This window comes from Aphanomyces astaci, assembly GCF_000520075.1.
Source record: "Aphanomyces astaci strain APO3 unplaced genomic scaffold supercont1.80, whole genome shotgun sequence".
Lineage (NCBI taxonomy): Eukaryota > Oomycota > Saprolegniomycetes > Saprolegniales > Verrucalvaceae > Aphanomyces > Aphanomyces astaci.
Window position 1 is genome coordinate 124443 of NW_009798343.1, and position 15760 is coordinate 140202.

At 46.9% G+C, this 15760-nt stretch overlaps 4 protein-coding genes and 1 non-coding gene across 9 annotated transcripts; 3 read left to right on the top strand and 2 right to left on the bottom strand.

The window, feature by feature from the left end:
- Positions 1–127: 127 nt before the first annotated feature.
- On the bottom strand, positions 128–1681 carry H257_16107 (hypothetical protein). Of its 4 annotated transcripts, XM_009844437.1 has the most exons (4): positions 1568–1672; positions 1224–1511; positions 533–1175; positions 128–446 (listed from the first exon to the last, which is right to left on the bottom strand). In XM_009844437.1, the coding sequence occupies exons 1-3, from the start codon at positions 1570–1572 to the stop codon at positions 1127–1129; spliced, it is 342 nt and encodes a 113-aa protein (XP_009842739.1). In that variant the 5' UTR covers positions 1573–1672; the 3' UTR covers positions 128–446; positions 533–1126. The 4 variants fall into 4 exon arrangements, with proteins under 4 accessions (XP_009842739.1, XP_009842740.1, XP_009842738.1 ...); XM_009844438.1 differs by having other exon boundaries at positions 533–1511; positions 1568–1681; XM_009844436.1 differs by having other exon boundaries at positions 128–1175.
- A 688-nt stretch (positions 1682–2369) lies between these two features.
- Positions 2370–5167, top strand: H257_16108 (hypothetical protein). Its single transcript, XM_009844440.1, has one exon. The coding sequence runs from the start codon at positions 2379–2381 to the stop codon at positions 4914–4916; it is 2538 nt and encodes an 845-aa protein (XP_009842742.1). The 5' UTR covers positions 2370–2378; the 3' UTR covers positions 4917–5167.
- A 1491-nt stretch (positions 5168–6658) lies between these two features.
- Positions 6659–6731, top strand: H257_16109. Its single transcript has one exon. It is a non-coding gene; the product is annotated as a tRNA-Glu (tRNA).
- Positions 6732–6797: 66 nt separating this feature from the next.
- On the top strand, positions 6798–9442 carry H257_16110. Of its 2 annotated transcripts, XM_009844442.1 has the most exons (6): positions 6798–6843; positions 6900–7101; positions 7162–7264; positions 7323–7845; positions 8668–8909; positions 9071–9442. In XM_009844442.1, the coding sequence occupies exons 1-6, from the start codon at positions 6819–6821 to the stop codon at positions 9338–9340; spliced, it is 1365 nt and encodes a 454-aa protein (XP_009842744.1). In that variant the 5' UTR covers positions 6798–6818; the 3' UTR covers positions 9341–9442. The 2 variants fall into 2 exon arrangements, with proteins under 2 accessions (XP_009842744.1, XP_009842743.1); XM_009844441.1 differs by having other exon boundaries at positions 7162–7845.
- Positions 9443–9997: 555 nt separating this feature from the next.
- H257_16111 (methylmalonate-semialdehyde dehydrogenase (acylating)) lies at positions 9998–13045 on the bottom strand. Its single transcript, XM_009844443.1, has 10 exons — positions 12637–13045; positions 12349–12564; positions 12233–12301; positions 12124–12183; positions 11897–12075; positions 11302–11442; positions 11168–11250; positions 11021–11115; positions 10302–10456; positions 9998–10254 (listed from the first exon to the last, which is right to left on the bottom strand). Exons 1-10 carry the CDS (start codon positions 13000–13002, stop codon positions 10062–10064), a joined length of 1557 nt encoding a protein of 518 aa, XP_009842745.1. The 5' UTR covers positions 13003–13045; the 3' UTR covers positions 9998–10061.
- Positions 13046–15760: the final 2715 nt, after the last annotated feature.

Sequence of the window (15760 nt, forward strand, 5' to 3'; positions counted from 1 at the left end):
TCCCAGCAATGCCATGGCTTGTCGTACTCTGCGTGGCGCCTGTCGCACGTCGTCACTCGAGACTTGGAAGACAAGGACGACAAGCTGTTGTGTTGTGAAGGAAGTGTGTTTTGTGCAAGCATTAATTGTAAAGTTTTGTTATGGATTCAAAGTTGTTTTGGTCTTATTGTGCTGCACGTAATGAGGATTGTTCGTCAGTCGAGTTACTGGTGACTTCAGGTTGATCGTGATCACTCGAATTCTCGTGGAGAATGTCTGCCATGTTCATAGGCGCATACACGGCAACTCGATGAAAGCCGTCGTACGACGAACCAGCCGGCAGTGCAGGTTGAGCAGCCTCTTCGCTGGCGCTGTGTTTGCTGCATGTGGCCCTGTTGTGGTCAATCCCAGTGCATTTCCGACACTTGGATGTCTTTCCCGAGGAAACCTACACTCTCGAGAAAGTGCTATCATGTTTGCATTAAGTTTTGGTTGCAATTTATATTTGTTTTTTTTCGCCTTGTTATTTTCGTAGAAAAATAATTGAACTCACCGGGATTCGAACCCCGGGCACCCGATGAAAGTCAGTGTTATGAGCAACAGGATTCGTCGAATTGTGACGAAAAAAATGGAATTCCGAGGTGGTGTCATCACCAGGGAGAACGATCGTCCCTATAGCGTGCCAAGCATGACTACATCAACTGATGCAAATACATATCCCCAAAAGTACATCGTTTGGTGGGCTCATGATGGTTCAAATGTTCCGTACTCCGGTGATGCCCATGTAGCATGATGCAAAACAACCCGTACCGTATCGTTTAAAGATAAGTCTCGTGAAATATTATATAGAAAATATTTGTTTTGAGAGTCTCTTCCTACACTCGTGAAATATTATCATGCAAATATATATTTTGAGAGTCTGCTTATCATGTAAAATGCCAAAACACTTCGATGCCTCTGTCACTCAATCGCCACCACGACCTTCATGCACCCTTTATAATCACACCACGCCAAGAAGCAAGTGCAATCACCAAACACGAGAGCGTATGGGTTCACAGTAAATCTCACAAAGATACCAAAGCTACAACAAAAGCCATGGCATTGCTGGGAATCGAACCCAGACCTCCTGCAAGCAGGCGCGCTTCCATTACGCCACAAGTTCGGACTGTGCCTTCCACAGGGACTTGGTGCAGGTTCTAGCAAATGGAATAGTCATTGAGTTGTCATCACAAACGCACACATACCTCATCTTCATGGCTGCTTGCCGGGGGCACCCGACGTGACGGAACTTGTCGAGGGCCTTCTTGGGCCACAGAGCGTACCGGCCTTTGTTGCCGTCCAACACAAAGGACAGGTCCGGTCGAGTGGTGTCCGGCGAGCATGGTGGTGACCGGCGCGCATGGTGGTGACGAGTCTGCCAGGAGGCGAGCGAGACCCATGGTCCGGTCAATGTCTGCGCCGCGATGGCCGTGCGCGTGTGTCCGGGTTCATGCGCAAGGTCGCCGCGGCGCGGGCATTGACAGCTTGATGTGCTGCTACGGCAAGAGGATGAGCCTGGCATACCGGTAGAGTGAATGGCAATCGCTACCTCATGTGTCCGGTGTCGCATCGTCGGACCAGGACGGCTGTGCGCAACTGTCGCCTGCCCAAAAGTCTATGGTCGGCCGCAAAACGTGAAATAAGTTCGAGTGGTTTTACATTTGACTCGATTTACTTTCGACCAATGGAATTGCTTTCCCGAATAATAGATAATAGTATTTCTCGATGGACGATCTTGAGAAATATCGGACAGGTATGGACGATCCTGAGAAATACCCTTGGCTATTAATTCCATCGCGTAGTAAACGTACCTGCATGTACTATGCGATGGAACAAGAAGATGGCGTGGTTTTCTACGATGTGGCACAATACGTACATCGCTCTACGGTAGGACCATACATTATCAAGTCCAGTGAGTGATTTAAATTCTGCGCTGAGGAATATTATTTTGATGATACTCCGGAGTAGTGTGTACATTATCCAACAAACCTGTAATATAAATATGAGCAAGCAAAACACCGAATTCCCAGCTCTCATTGGTACAATTTTCGTAGAAATTGGGCAAATGAGTCAAAATTTGAGGTGAGTCGAGGTTGAAACTTGAGGTAATTTGGGACGGAGTCGTACTGTACTGTACAGTACTCCGGAGTAATAACGCTAACGAAGTAATACTGTAACGTTACAACAATACGTCACCTTCAAACAAAATGAAAACTCGTCCTTCGAAATTCGATCACTTTCAGCCTCCTGGATTGGTCAATGAGATGTTTACTCTTCTCGGATTGGCTGGTTTCGCTCATCACAACCACCAAAATATCACGATCGCGCGATGGTACAGAGATACCGCCTGCCTGTCTTCAATGCGTACCGGTAGTTTCTTTTCGTGTGGGACGCACACTGACCATTTTCAAATGGCGTACCTCTTTCGACTTGGGCAGTACTCTGTCGCGCTCATCTTGCTCGCCCTTGCGGCACAACCGGCTTTGCAGCAATCATGTCCACCCATTGAAGTGGACGTGGACTATCCAGGCAATGATATCCACGGCATCCCCTCCACTGCCGCCGAGAACTGCTGCGGCATCTGTGCGGCTACGCCCAACTGCCTGGCGTTCTCGTATGCGTATGGCACATGTTACCTCAAATCGGCCAAAGGGTCGTCAGTTCGTACCCCTGGCGTTCAGTCCGGGACGGTGGCTACCTGCCCGTCCATTGAAAACGACATTGATTACGCCGGTGGGGATTTGAAAGCTGTGGCTGCGTCTACTGTCAACGACTGCTGCGGCCATTGCAAAGCCACGACCGACTGCAAACTGTACTCGTACGCGTATGGCACGTGCTACTTGAAGCATACCCAAGGCACTCGCTTAGCCAAGGCGGGAGTTCACTCAGCTGTAGTCGTGGCCTCGGTAGATCCACCCACAACCACTACAGCACCGCCGCCCATCACAACGTCGCGACCACTCCCAGGGCAATGTTACCCTCCAGTTCAAGACATCGACTACGCCGGGATGGACGTAGCCACCATTCCTGGCTCGTCGTCGACAGCGCAGTGCTGCGATGCGTGCAGCTTGTTCCCATCATGCAACGTCTATGTGTTCTACCAAGGCAATTGCTACCTCAAGTCGGCCAAGGGAAGGTCGTCCGCGCTACCGGGAGCCGTGGCATCCGCTCGCTCGACGTTCGCTCCCACTTGCGCAGCCATCGAGGACAATGTGGACTTCCCTGGAGGTGACTTGATTGCCGCGGCCAAGTCCACCGCCGAGGAATGCTGCGACGTGTGTCGCGCGACATCTGGATGCGCACTGTTCACGTGGGCATGGGGTACATGTTATCTCAAGTCGACGCAAGGGGCCCGTCAAGTGTCGTGGGGGGCTCGGTCCATGGTAGTCGTCACCACCCCTCCACCCCCCACTACTTTTACGCCAAGACCAACAACTACTCCTCCTCTGACTACCCCCCCACCAACAACGACTACTCCAACACCTACACCTTCACCCCCGCTATCTCCCCCCACCCCAACTCCAGTTGTCAGCTGTGGCAAGCGGCAGCGTAAAGCATGGAGTGCGTCGTCGGCAGCGGAGAAGGAGTTGTACATTAGCGCAGTTGAAGAGTCCATGAAGCGGGGTCTGTACCAGCGTTTTCTATCGGTGCACAACGACTTGAAAGCCAACAAGGAAGCGCACGGGACGTGTGTATTTTTATTTTGGCATCGCAAGTTCTTGGTGGCGTTCGAAGACATGCTGCGCAGCCTCGCCCCTGCATACGCTTGCATGACGTTGGCGTACTGGGACTACACCCAAGACTACGTTCGGTTTCAGACTTCCCAGTGCAAAACCATCGCCGACTGCTCCGTGGCGACTGCAGACTTGGGCGGGTCCACCCACGGTCGCGACCCGCAGCCGGCAGACCCGGGACACTCCACCCTGTGCGTCACGTCGCGGCCGCTGAATGCGTCTGTCGGGGGATGCGTCCGGCGCGGTGACTGGCACGCCACGGCCATGCCGGACTGGAGCATTTCGAACGCGCGGTCGTCGTTATTTGACGTCGGTCCATCGATCGCCGCTGTGTCGTACGACTTGGAGATCGGCATCCACGGGTCCGTCCACATGGAGCTACGCGGGCAGATGGGTAACGGGTTCCTATCCCCCCAGGACCCGATCTTCTATCTGCACCATGCAATGGTGGACGTCCTCCACACTGTGTTTTACCACTGCAAAGTCGAACCGTTGAACTTGGACCCGATAGGACAACAGACACATCCAAGTTCGTTTCAGGGATGTACGGTCAACTATGGCGACGGCGCACCACAACCTGTGGGGCCGACCACGGCGATTCTCATGCGAAGTCACGTCGATCTAGACGACAACGTGCCGATTCCAGTGGACGACGATCCCCTTATCGGTCACTTCTTCAAGCCACTGCCGAGTGAGTACTTCAAGCTCACAGATGCCAGAACCCTGGGGTATAGCTACAACCTGGTCGGGCTACTCGGAGACTTGTACGCCAAATGCGATTCGACTCGGCAAGTCGTGTTCGAATCAGAGCAGTTTGCAGACGAACATACCATCACGGCGCCGTTAATAGACAGTGCCAACGCCAAGACATTGCGGTTTGAAGAAGCCATCGTGGCCGCCGCGATAGCGCAAGGCCTGTCAAGCGATGCTGCGTATGTTGAAGTGAAAAAGATCAACCTCCTTCTCCATGTCAACTGCTTTGGCGGACAAGACATTCAAGACTACCCTGACGAGCTCAAGCAACACATGCACTGGGGGACGAGCCAAAAGCCAGGGTTTGTCCTGTGGCACCAGCTCAAGACCAACCAAACCACAGTTGCCATATCTGGATGGCAACACATCACCCAAGCATATTACAATTGCTCGGGGGCGATGAAGCACTAAACTTGGAATATAAATGCATCGTCGTGGAGGTATGTATTGTCGGTCAAGTTGTAGGCTAGCGCGGGTTGGTTCGTTAACCCGTACTAGTATTTCGTGACAGCACTTGCATTTATTACTTACTACTGTACTGGTAGTATATACATGTACTACTCCAGGTAGTATGTATGCACATACGTCGCGTTCACTATTGTTTGTCAAGCAACACGAACACACTGAGAAGCTCAAATTGCTACTGCAGTATTAATACGACGGACGATGGAACAAGCCCCTCCCGCAGCGCTTGCCACACCAGTACGTTCCAACACATACCCTAAGTACCTAGTTTATGGGACCTCCTCCTGACGGACAAACTCGTGACGAGTTTCGTATGGCTTACCTTGAGCATATCGCCGACGAAGTCATTGCAGGTGTGGATCGTCGATGAAAATGTAACTTATACATTTACAATGTCGACGTGAATCGCCTGCACCGTTGCTCGTTGCGGCTCGAATACTTCTACGGCCGCGCGGAGAACATGGAAGACATGGCTGATCGACTTTTACGTCGAAAGTCAGATTGATTTACATTTTTTATTGAAATATATGGATTGCACCCCGAAGTATACTGTATTGAGCCACTCGCTGAATAGAGCACATACACAGTGACACATAAGGAACGTCGCTTGAAATACTGTATACTGCAACGTTCTTGGTTGCAGGCGAAATATAACGAAACCGCCGCGAATTGCTCGCTCATTTCGCGAAAAAGTATGGTGAGGTCGTCAAATTAACCGAAAAAAGGTGTAGTAGTACGTACAGTACAGTACTATTATTCGAAGTTACGGATAATTTCTCTATCATCCGGGAAATTAGGTGATATGGTGCATTTCATCTAAAGACTACAGATCGGACATCCTCACGAGGAGACGTTTTAGTTTAAACGCCTCAGTTCATTCAGTTAAACCCACGAAATGTTGACGTTAAATTATTATAACTTACGTTTTTATCTGGTAAATAGGTTAAACATCCTGAATAATCCGGATACAATGGAAACGTTCATACGGATAAGTGCTGTATACAAAGACCAAGATATACTTGATGCACCTTTTCGGCCAAAATGTGCCTGGCTCGATATAAAAAGGCTGGTTGGTTTAAATTCTATTTCTCGATCAATTTTTCACCAATCGAAATTTTGAACCGTAACTTTTGTTGGTCTTGACCAGTTCTATCGTTATTACGGCTTATTTTCCTAAAAATATCAATACAAAGTTGGAATAGCTGTCGAAAGACAAGGCATTTTTTTGTAGTCTTTTAGTTGAAATGCACCATATGCCACACTATTCTCGTTACACGGTCACAGTAAGTGTTAGAGCATCTCCAACGGTAAATTCTAACCTATTGCTAAAGCATAGGTTAAAGTCAAACTTCGTTTTTACGGTTGCTATTTTGGCACTATCCGGACTTTTTAGAAATTTCGACTCGCAGAATTTCTATTTTCGCGTGAAATAGCAACAAACCCTCCGGATAGTGCAAGAATTTCTATTCTATATCCGTAACTTCGAATTGAAATAGAAATAAAAACACCGTTGGAGATGCTCTTACAACTGTAAACACCAAATTTCCCGGATAACGTTCATTTATCCGAAATTGTACCGGATACAACAAATGCTATCCGGGAATTAAATTTACATTTGGTAAATGTGTCAGCATATAGATTATGATTACTTGCATATATTTGTGTAAAATAAAACCTATGTATAGCTTTCCCTAGTAGTCTAGGCGGTTAGGATATCTCGCTCTCACCGAGGTGACCCGGGTTCGAGTCCCGGCTAGGGAGCTTTTTTTTCTCATTTTGCTCTTTGATACTTCCAAGTAAGATATTAATACAAATAGACAACCATTTTGCGATCCACTCCGAAACAGCATGGCGACGACGACGCCTTCCTCAGGTAGTTGCATGACTCGACTGCGGCGTTCCCTCTGAGCCTTACATGCCGGTCGTTAGCTTCCAGCGTTCCTCTTGACCTTGTCAAGACGTTCACGGACGAATTCCAAGCCGAACCGCGGTACATCATCGCCCAGAACGGCCTCACGTCGACGCACTGGCGCAACATTGTGTGCAATCGCCGCGTCATTGCGCGGCAAACGAATGTCTTCTCCAAGAAGCTTCCGGACATGGATGCCTGCAACCAGAACGAAACGGGGCGGTGCGCTCACGTGAAAGCTTAAACTTGACCCAACTATCTCTCTCTGAACTCGAGATCCAGGTGCTGGTTGTTTGCCACGGCAACGTTGCTTCGTCGAGCGCTGCACACCAAGTACAACCTGGACAAGGACTTTGAAATCTCGCAAAACTTCTTTTACTTTTGGGTATATATTTACTGTTCATCGTTCGTTCTGGCACACATATACATGTTTGTCATTGCAGGACAAGTTTGAAAAGGTCAACTTCTTCTTGGAAAACATCCTCGCGACCGCGCACAAGCCCGTGGACACCCGCATCGTCGCACACTTCCTCAGCGACCCCACGACCGACGGTGGGCAGTGGGATATGATCGTGAACATCATCAACAAGTACGGCGCGTGCCCCAAAAACGTGTATGGCGAGTCGTTCCAAACAGTCGACTCGGAGCGCCTCAACTACCTCCTCGGCGCCAAGCTGCGCGACTTTGCCAAGCAGCTCCGCGACCTCCACGCGACGGGCGCGACCCCCGCCGACTTGCAAGCGGCCAAGGTGCCCATGCTCCAAGTCTGCCATCGCATCCTGTCCATCCATCTGGGAACTCCCCCCACCACGTTCGACTTTGAAGCCCACGACAAGGACGAAAAGCATGTCCGCGTACCTCATTTGACCCCGCGGACATTTGTCACGTCCGTTGTACCGATCGACGTGAACGATTATGTGTCCCTTGTCAACGACCCTCGCAATGCCTTGGACTCTATCCTCACCAGTACGTGTTTTATATATTTACATTACAAATATAAATGTATGTATATTGTTAATATACCTGGATTTGTTTTCATCGCCATGCGTGCATGTATCTTGAGTACTTCTTCTTTTTTTTAAAATACAATTGATATGTTGTATATTGGCTTTTATAATTTTTTGAAGTATATATTTTAGATTTGTAAAGTACTATGTACAGTCTTCTTTCAATTTTTTAGATGTTTTAGTATTTGTATGTGGATTTTAACAAAAATTTGCAATATGAACACTGATCGATTAGGATCATATAATACAGCGCTCGTTTTACCTTTAGATAAATAAGATCTATATAAAAAATTATATACACTATATTTCTACGACAATGTATGAAATTTGCGTATGACAAGGATTATGATGCGGGGTTCGAAGTTGCGTTTGTGTTGGTTCCTTGTGAAACATGGTTTTGGATGGGTTTAGATTGTTCTTGTATTTAACATTATTATCGATATCCTTTTCAAAGAAATATATTAACTTATCCAACATGGTACAAAAATATTATTGATTTGGTACGAATTTCCGGACCCTGTCCAATCAAATCACGCCGACCAAACCAATCACAAATCGCTCCCATTGGTCAATCTGAAAAATTACACTTCGCTGATTGGCTACATTGTTGTATCTTTGTGCTTTCTGCAGAATGAGGAAAGCGAATCAAATATCGCGGTGACATTTGTTTTAACGAATCGCGCAGAATTGGGAAATATTTAGCAAATTCATAATACTTCAAAGTACTGATATATTAAAGTATACTAATAGGACCTAACTAAGTGTTCATGTGGTCCTGTAGTTGATCGGCTGGGCAATGTCGTCGAAGGCAACTCGATCCGGTACTTGAACGTCGGAGTGTCCGACCTGTGGAAATATGCCAAGACGCAACTCGACGCGGACGTGCCGGTCTGGTTTGGCTGCGACTGCGATGCCGACTCGGAATTGGACAAGTATGGCCTTTACTCGACCGACTTGTACGATCTCAACGCTGTATTTGGTACGACCTTGACGCTCGACAAACCCGATCGCATGCGGTTCCACGTACGTCTCTATCCCAACCTACATATGCATCAAGGGAAGGGTCCCCCTTGTCCAATGGCCACGACGATTTGTCAAATGGCCACGACAATTTGTCGAGTGGCCACTTCGACCTTGCTTATGTAGTAGTATTGCCATCATATTTGCTTGAAATGGATGGCTAGAATGGCTCGATGACGCATGCGATGGTGTTTGTGGGATACAACGCCGTGGACGACATGGAGAGGCCGGCAGCGTGGAAGGTCGAGAACAGCTGGGGCGTCGGTCGCGGCGCCAAGGGCTTCGATGTGATGACCGCCGACTGGTTTGACGAGCACATGTACCAAGTGGTTGTGCTCAAGAAGTTTCTGTCGCCGAAGCACTTGGCTTTGTGGGACACTGGCACGCCCACTGTCTTGCCAGTGTGGGACCCCATGGGCAATTGTTTGCACTAACAACCTCGTCACACATTGCAACCATCGCTCGTCATCTCGTTGGATGTGTGACAAGGGTATAAATACAATTCAGTGATGCGATCTGGTCCATATATCGAATGGAAATACGGTTTATTTGCTTTCCGATGCATATTTCTAACTTGACATGTACTTCGAAGTAAGTAGTACAGTAGTAGACTGTTGCGTCCATTATAGATAGTATACTATCTGCTAACGGTATGCATATATATATATACCGTTAGCAGATAATACAATTAATATACACACGTTTCCAAGATTGGGAGGTTGGCGCTACTGTAATGTTACTATACTTACTCTTGTAGCAATACGTATTTGCCCTCTCAAATACTACTGTCTTGTGTTCTTTGCAACAAACTACTACAGGGGGCGACGATTTTGAAGTTACAGAATATTATAGCCAATAAGATTTGAATTTGTGAAAATCATTATGTGATTGGCTAAAAATTGAGATTTCCAACGAAGTTCGAAATTATTCAACCAATCATTTCCGATGAAATTGTAAATTCGAAGTAGCAAGTGTCCCTTAAAACGTCGCCCCCTGTAGTACTAGTACTACTACCAACTACTTCTACCTACTAGTAGTACTAGTACTACCAACTACTTCTACCTACTAGTACTATTAATAGTACTCGTTAACGAGTCTTGTTCACAAAAGTAGCGTTGCTTTATATTCGTTGTAAAGCGTGGCCACACAAATCGGTTACATGTGTCCTGCAAAGTTGGCTCGGTCGGTCACTCCCGCAGAAACGGCGGTCGTTTGGCCTTCGCTGGGGCTCCACTTGGCCGTGATTTTGCGTCGGTGGGTGCAAAACTCGACACATCCGTCGCCCGTAATGTCCATATCACCGTACTTGCTTTGCGTGCCATACATACCTCCAAACGAAAACGGTTCCCTACACATTCCATCAGCTATCTCACGTCTTTTTCGTTTCATCCGTACCGGGGCACGGGCACGCCAACGTTGACCCCAATCATGCCCGCTCGAAATCGCGACTGAAAGTACTCGGCATTCCCCCCATGACTCGTGTAAATACACGCAGCATTGCCAAATGGACTCGCATTTTCAATCGCCAGCGCCTCATCGAACGAATGGACCTAGTAATAATAATCATACATAAACGTTCAAAGTTGTACATTTGAAATAAATAAAAATAAACACGATATATATTGTCGAGTTGATATACAAAGGTGGTAATCGAACCGATCCACAAACGATCTGATTGGTTGTTGAAATTCATTGAGAAAGGATTTGATTGGCTAATAAGTTTGAGCTCACCTGAGGTAGCCAATCAAATCGATTTAAATTCCAACGAGAAACCACAACACCATACACGTCCAAAGGAATACATTTGAAATAAATTAAAATATACTACACGATATATATATTGTCGAGGTGATATACAAACGTGGCAATCGAATCGCCAACCGATCCACAATCGATATACGACCAATCAAAAACCAGATCACGAATCTAGTAGCCAATCAAATCATCATCCACTCCCATTCGACCAATTCTACATCGAATGATATGTCACTAAAATTAGTGTGACAATGGATGAGTTATATATACAAAAGTCAGTACAAAAAAGAATCGATATTGATATCAACGAATGAGCACAAAAGAGTCCACATTTTGAGTAAATGGACAATACACCGTACTTGGTAGATTGACAGCACGGGCCCAAAGATTTCGTGGTGCAGCGCAGCATCGCTCGGGTTGGTGTGCACTAACACCGTAGGGCCAACCCAGTACCCTAGATAATATACACTATGACGTGGCACGCACACAGACGAGCACACACCTACCTTTCGATTCGTGAGCCCATCCGCGGCCATCCACCAACACCGTGGCGCCGCCCGCCTCGGCCTCGTCAATGTACTTCAAAATGCTATGTCCCCATCTTCACATGCGACGAACATGATGTAACGATCTATCCTACCGACGTTTCGAAGCGCCGTCGATGATAGCACCGACTTGACCGGGTCCAGTGCCACGTGTCAACGCGGTGGCTTTCGCCACGACAGCATCCACCAGGGCCGAGCAATTCCCCACCAAGAGCAGCACCGACGCCGCCATGCACCTAGTCAGAAAGCACGGGATCACGTCATCAATAACATCACACTCGTATATTGGTATTGTTAATAGGGCTTATTCTAAACTGGAGGGACACTGAATGGCTCATCCAATTTTGACTGGATTTGATTGGCTCTTATAGAAAGGATACGTCTAGTCAACCAATATCAAAACTCACCGTGATTCAATATTGATTAGACAAACCACGCGAATGTTTGAAATTTATACCGAATTAAGTCACAATATTACACAAGAATCATCGGCAGAACGATTTTCGAGCCAATCAGATTGCAGGAAACCATCAACGCCTCGACATTTAGCAAAATCGTGTACGACTTCAATTAGTGTGATTACAAGGACCACAGGACAATAACTTGGTATACATGCAAAAAAAAGTATTCAATAGACAAAAAATCGAGATTTGGCGAGAATATGTCCAAGTTTGGGTAAAACGACCATACCGTTGCCCGGAACAACCAGCAAATGACGCGACCACGTCGCGCGCGGTGGCCTCCACGGACGCATCGGGCAGGGCCACCAAGTGATTCTTGGCCCCACCCAGCGCCAGAACGCGCTTGTCGATGGCGCGGCAGCGGCGGGAAATGAGTTGCGCCACGGGGGACGACCCGACAAACGTCACCTATGACATGTCAGGATAGAAACACGACGAGTGGAATTGGGTTTGTACCGCGTGGACATCGGGGTGGTCTACGAGCGCCGTTACGCTCGGCGCTTGGCCGTGGACGATCTACAAATGTTCATGCAACGTTGGATGTAGCAACGACATGCGGTAGTACCTGGAAGACACCGGGGGGGACGCCCGCTTGCGCGAGAAGCTGAGCGATGCGGGTCATGGTTGCTGGGACCTACATAAGTATGTCAGGGACTGCCTTGGCATCGGATCGTCGGATACCTTCTCGGATGGTTTCAGGATCACGCAGTTGCCCGTGGTGAGGGCAATGGGCACAGTCCACAGTGGCACCATGACGGGAAAGTTGAACGGAACGATGGACACGATAATCCCCAACGGATCGCGCGTTTCGTGGCACGTGATGCCGCGACTCACTTCCAGCACGCGGCCTTGGAGCAGTTGGGGCAGGCTGCATGCATACTCCACGGTTTCGTTCCCCTACATGTACGATGATGACCAAGAGATTGTGAGTTTGTACAGTTTTGAAACGCATCGAGACGAGCAGCGTACCTTGAGCACACTGGCCACGGCCTCGCTCTTGTTCTTGCCGTTCTCCAGCACCACGAGGTCGGCCAATTCGTCGACGTGATGACGAATTAGTTCGTGAAACTTGAGCATGATCGCCGCGCGAGCCTTGACAGTCAATGAGCTCCAAGGCCCGAACGCTGCTTTCGCGTACGCCACGGCCGCATCCACATCGGCCTTGGCGGACAGCGCGACTTTCCCGATCACGTCGCCAGTCGTCGGCGATTCCACGTCCAAGTATTCTCCGCCCTTGGCAGGGGTGAACACGCCATGGATGAAGTTGTCGCACACAAGGGCTTCGGTTGCGCTGTTCTCTCCCTTCTTAGAACGCTTGGTCAGGCTCGGAGGCATCGTGAAGAAAGGTATCCCAAAGATATATGACGACAGAATCGGGTTGTTTGTCCGGATAAAGTAGCGGTTTAAGTGCGATTCGTAAGTTGAAGTTGAAGTTGTGGCGGTGTAGTAGTACTTTACTATTTATATATTTCAGTTTTTGATACTATTAATAGTATTTGATTCTTGGACATATTATTATTGCCCAACAATGCGCCCAAGAATCAAATCCATGAATGATGCTTCTTCACTTCATAATGTCGAATACCGTGTCTATTTTAGAGTTTTGACACTGAGTTACCAGTACCATGCACCAAAACGACCACATCAAGTAGACACTCAAGGCCATCAAAGAAATAAATAAAAACTGCACACAGCCCGACTGTGCGAACGGCAATTACGGTCAGTCCAGGGCTAAAGTTTACGCTCATCTTGCCAGGACAGTTTTCATCAGACTGTTGGGGGGAGACCCCGTTTTGTCACATACTTACAGTAACCACACCACTATAATTACCTAAGTTTGAATATTTAAACCATATTTTTCAATTCACGGTAAATCGATGTAGAACTGCATTTCCCGACAAGAGAAATCGATTGGACATCCGGTGACGTGTACGATTGATTGGGACTCACTCCTCGCTAAGGCACCGGCTGCACAAAATTATACACACGACCTCCGCTGCGGTTTGTCTAAAGCTATGCTAGTGTGTTATGAATTTGCTACAAATTTCCCAACATTGTGCGATTCGTAAAGCGATCATAAATCCCGCCGCAAAATTTCATTGACGTACCCGATTTCGCAAAAAGCACAAAGTAAAAATGATGTAGCCAATCAGCGAAAAGTAATTTCTGAGTGACCAATGGGCATAATTCGCGGGTCAGGAAATTTGTACATACTCCGGAGTACCAAATTGATAATACTCGAAACAACATTCAATATTAACGTTAACAAGAAAAATGCAAACCAAATGCATATTCTGAGCGGGTACACAAGAATATCCCGTACGACCTCACGAAAATCGGAAGCTAGCCGAATTTCTCATTGTGCTTTCGAGTGAAATTTCGTGTTGCGGCGTGGTTGGTCGTTGGAATTTAAATCGATTTGATTGGCTACCTCAGATGAGCTCAAAATTATTAGCCAATCAAAACCTTCTCAATGAAATTCAACCAATCAGATCGATTGTGGATCGGTTTGGTCGGCGCGATTCGCTCCCCAAATTTGTATCAAATCGACAATACTACTCCGGAGAAATTATTACTACCGGTACTATAAGGTACTTGAGGTCTGGTGCCAAGTCAAGGAGATTTCTCCTTGACTATGCGTTGCGTGCAATTTTATGGGCGGATACTCTGTCGTTGAAAGCTCGATGTGGACAAAGAATTTTACCGGATTCACTGGCAATCCGTGACCTTTCTGTACAGCACTTTCCCTATTAGCCGAAAAAGGCTCACGTTAAGTTAGTTGAACTCTACTACTGTACTGACCAATTCCCCCCGAGTGAGTGGGTGACACACCCACTCAATGGTCAAATGCCCACTCATTCAGGGAATTTGGTACTATTGACCTAAAACGTCCCTGAGTAAGTGGGTGGGACTAATTGCTTGCTACGATAAGAACAATCCTGAAGTACACTGTACTAGGAGTACAACCTAACGTTAACGTTAAACACCGTTACGAAGGCAAACAACGTTGTAGAACGTTAATTGTACCAACGGTGAATACTAACTACAGTACAGTATAATACTACTGAAGTAGTGTTAAACAGTATTCTATGTAAGCTGCACCATTGCTGGTAGTAATTCGTGGTAATTCCTTCGAGTAGTAAATTGATTTGAGTTCGAAATAATATTAGTGTGATTTCTGCATTCAGTGTTGGATTAAATGTAAGCTTATAGTCGTCGACGAAGGTCTTAGTGTAGGGCTGCGCAACTACTATTCATCACACAAACTCAAATATTCTGTTAATGTTTTTCAAAGCACAAATTAATACGTCACACAACAGCCCCCCGTCCGCCCTTCAAGTACATCGCTATTATATGTATGTACTGTACAAATATGTAGTTGGGATTGGGGCTGTGTTCAGTTGGTAAAATATTTTATATACTACGTAGTAGTTGGTGATGTGTGGCATAATGTCGGCCGGGCGTAGGAAGATGTGCTTTGTGTTAGGTGATTTATGGATGAGGAAGTGAAAACATACAATCTCCATAGCACTTTGCGAATTACACTGTGGTAGTCAATTCTCCGGAGATCGTAACCTCGAAACCTTGTTTGAAAAAGCTGCAGTACATGTAGGGATAAGTGATGGGAGCTGGTACACGGTGGTAATATGGTACTGATTTGAGGTGTAATGTTACTTGGGATTGATTGAATGCTAGTTGCCCCCCCTCTTATTTTACTGTTCAAAGTCCTTCCCCCTTGACTGCATTGAATTCTAGACTGTACTATGAGGGGGCGCGAAGATGCATTCATAGCGCAAATACACAGCAAATCAACCTGCAAATCTCACAGCATTGCATCATATTCTCATTAAAGCTGGGATTTTTTAAGTCACTATATTGTTGGCATCATCCTTATTGAGCGATAATTTTCGTTTAGAATTTCGTAAAGTGCTCAATTATGACTATCGTATATCGCTAGTAAACACATACACCTTACTGTCGGTGGAACGGGAGGTCATCAAGGCTTCAAACTATAAATTTTCAACTATCAAACGTTTTAAAAATCAAGTGAAGCATAATTTTCGGGAAATAATCTCGAGTGGCCATGATCAAA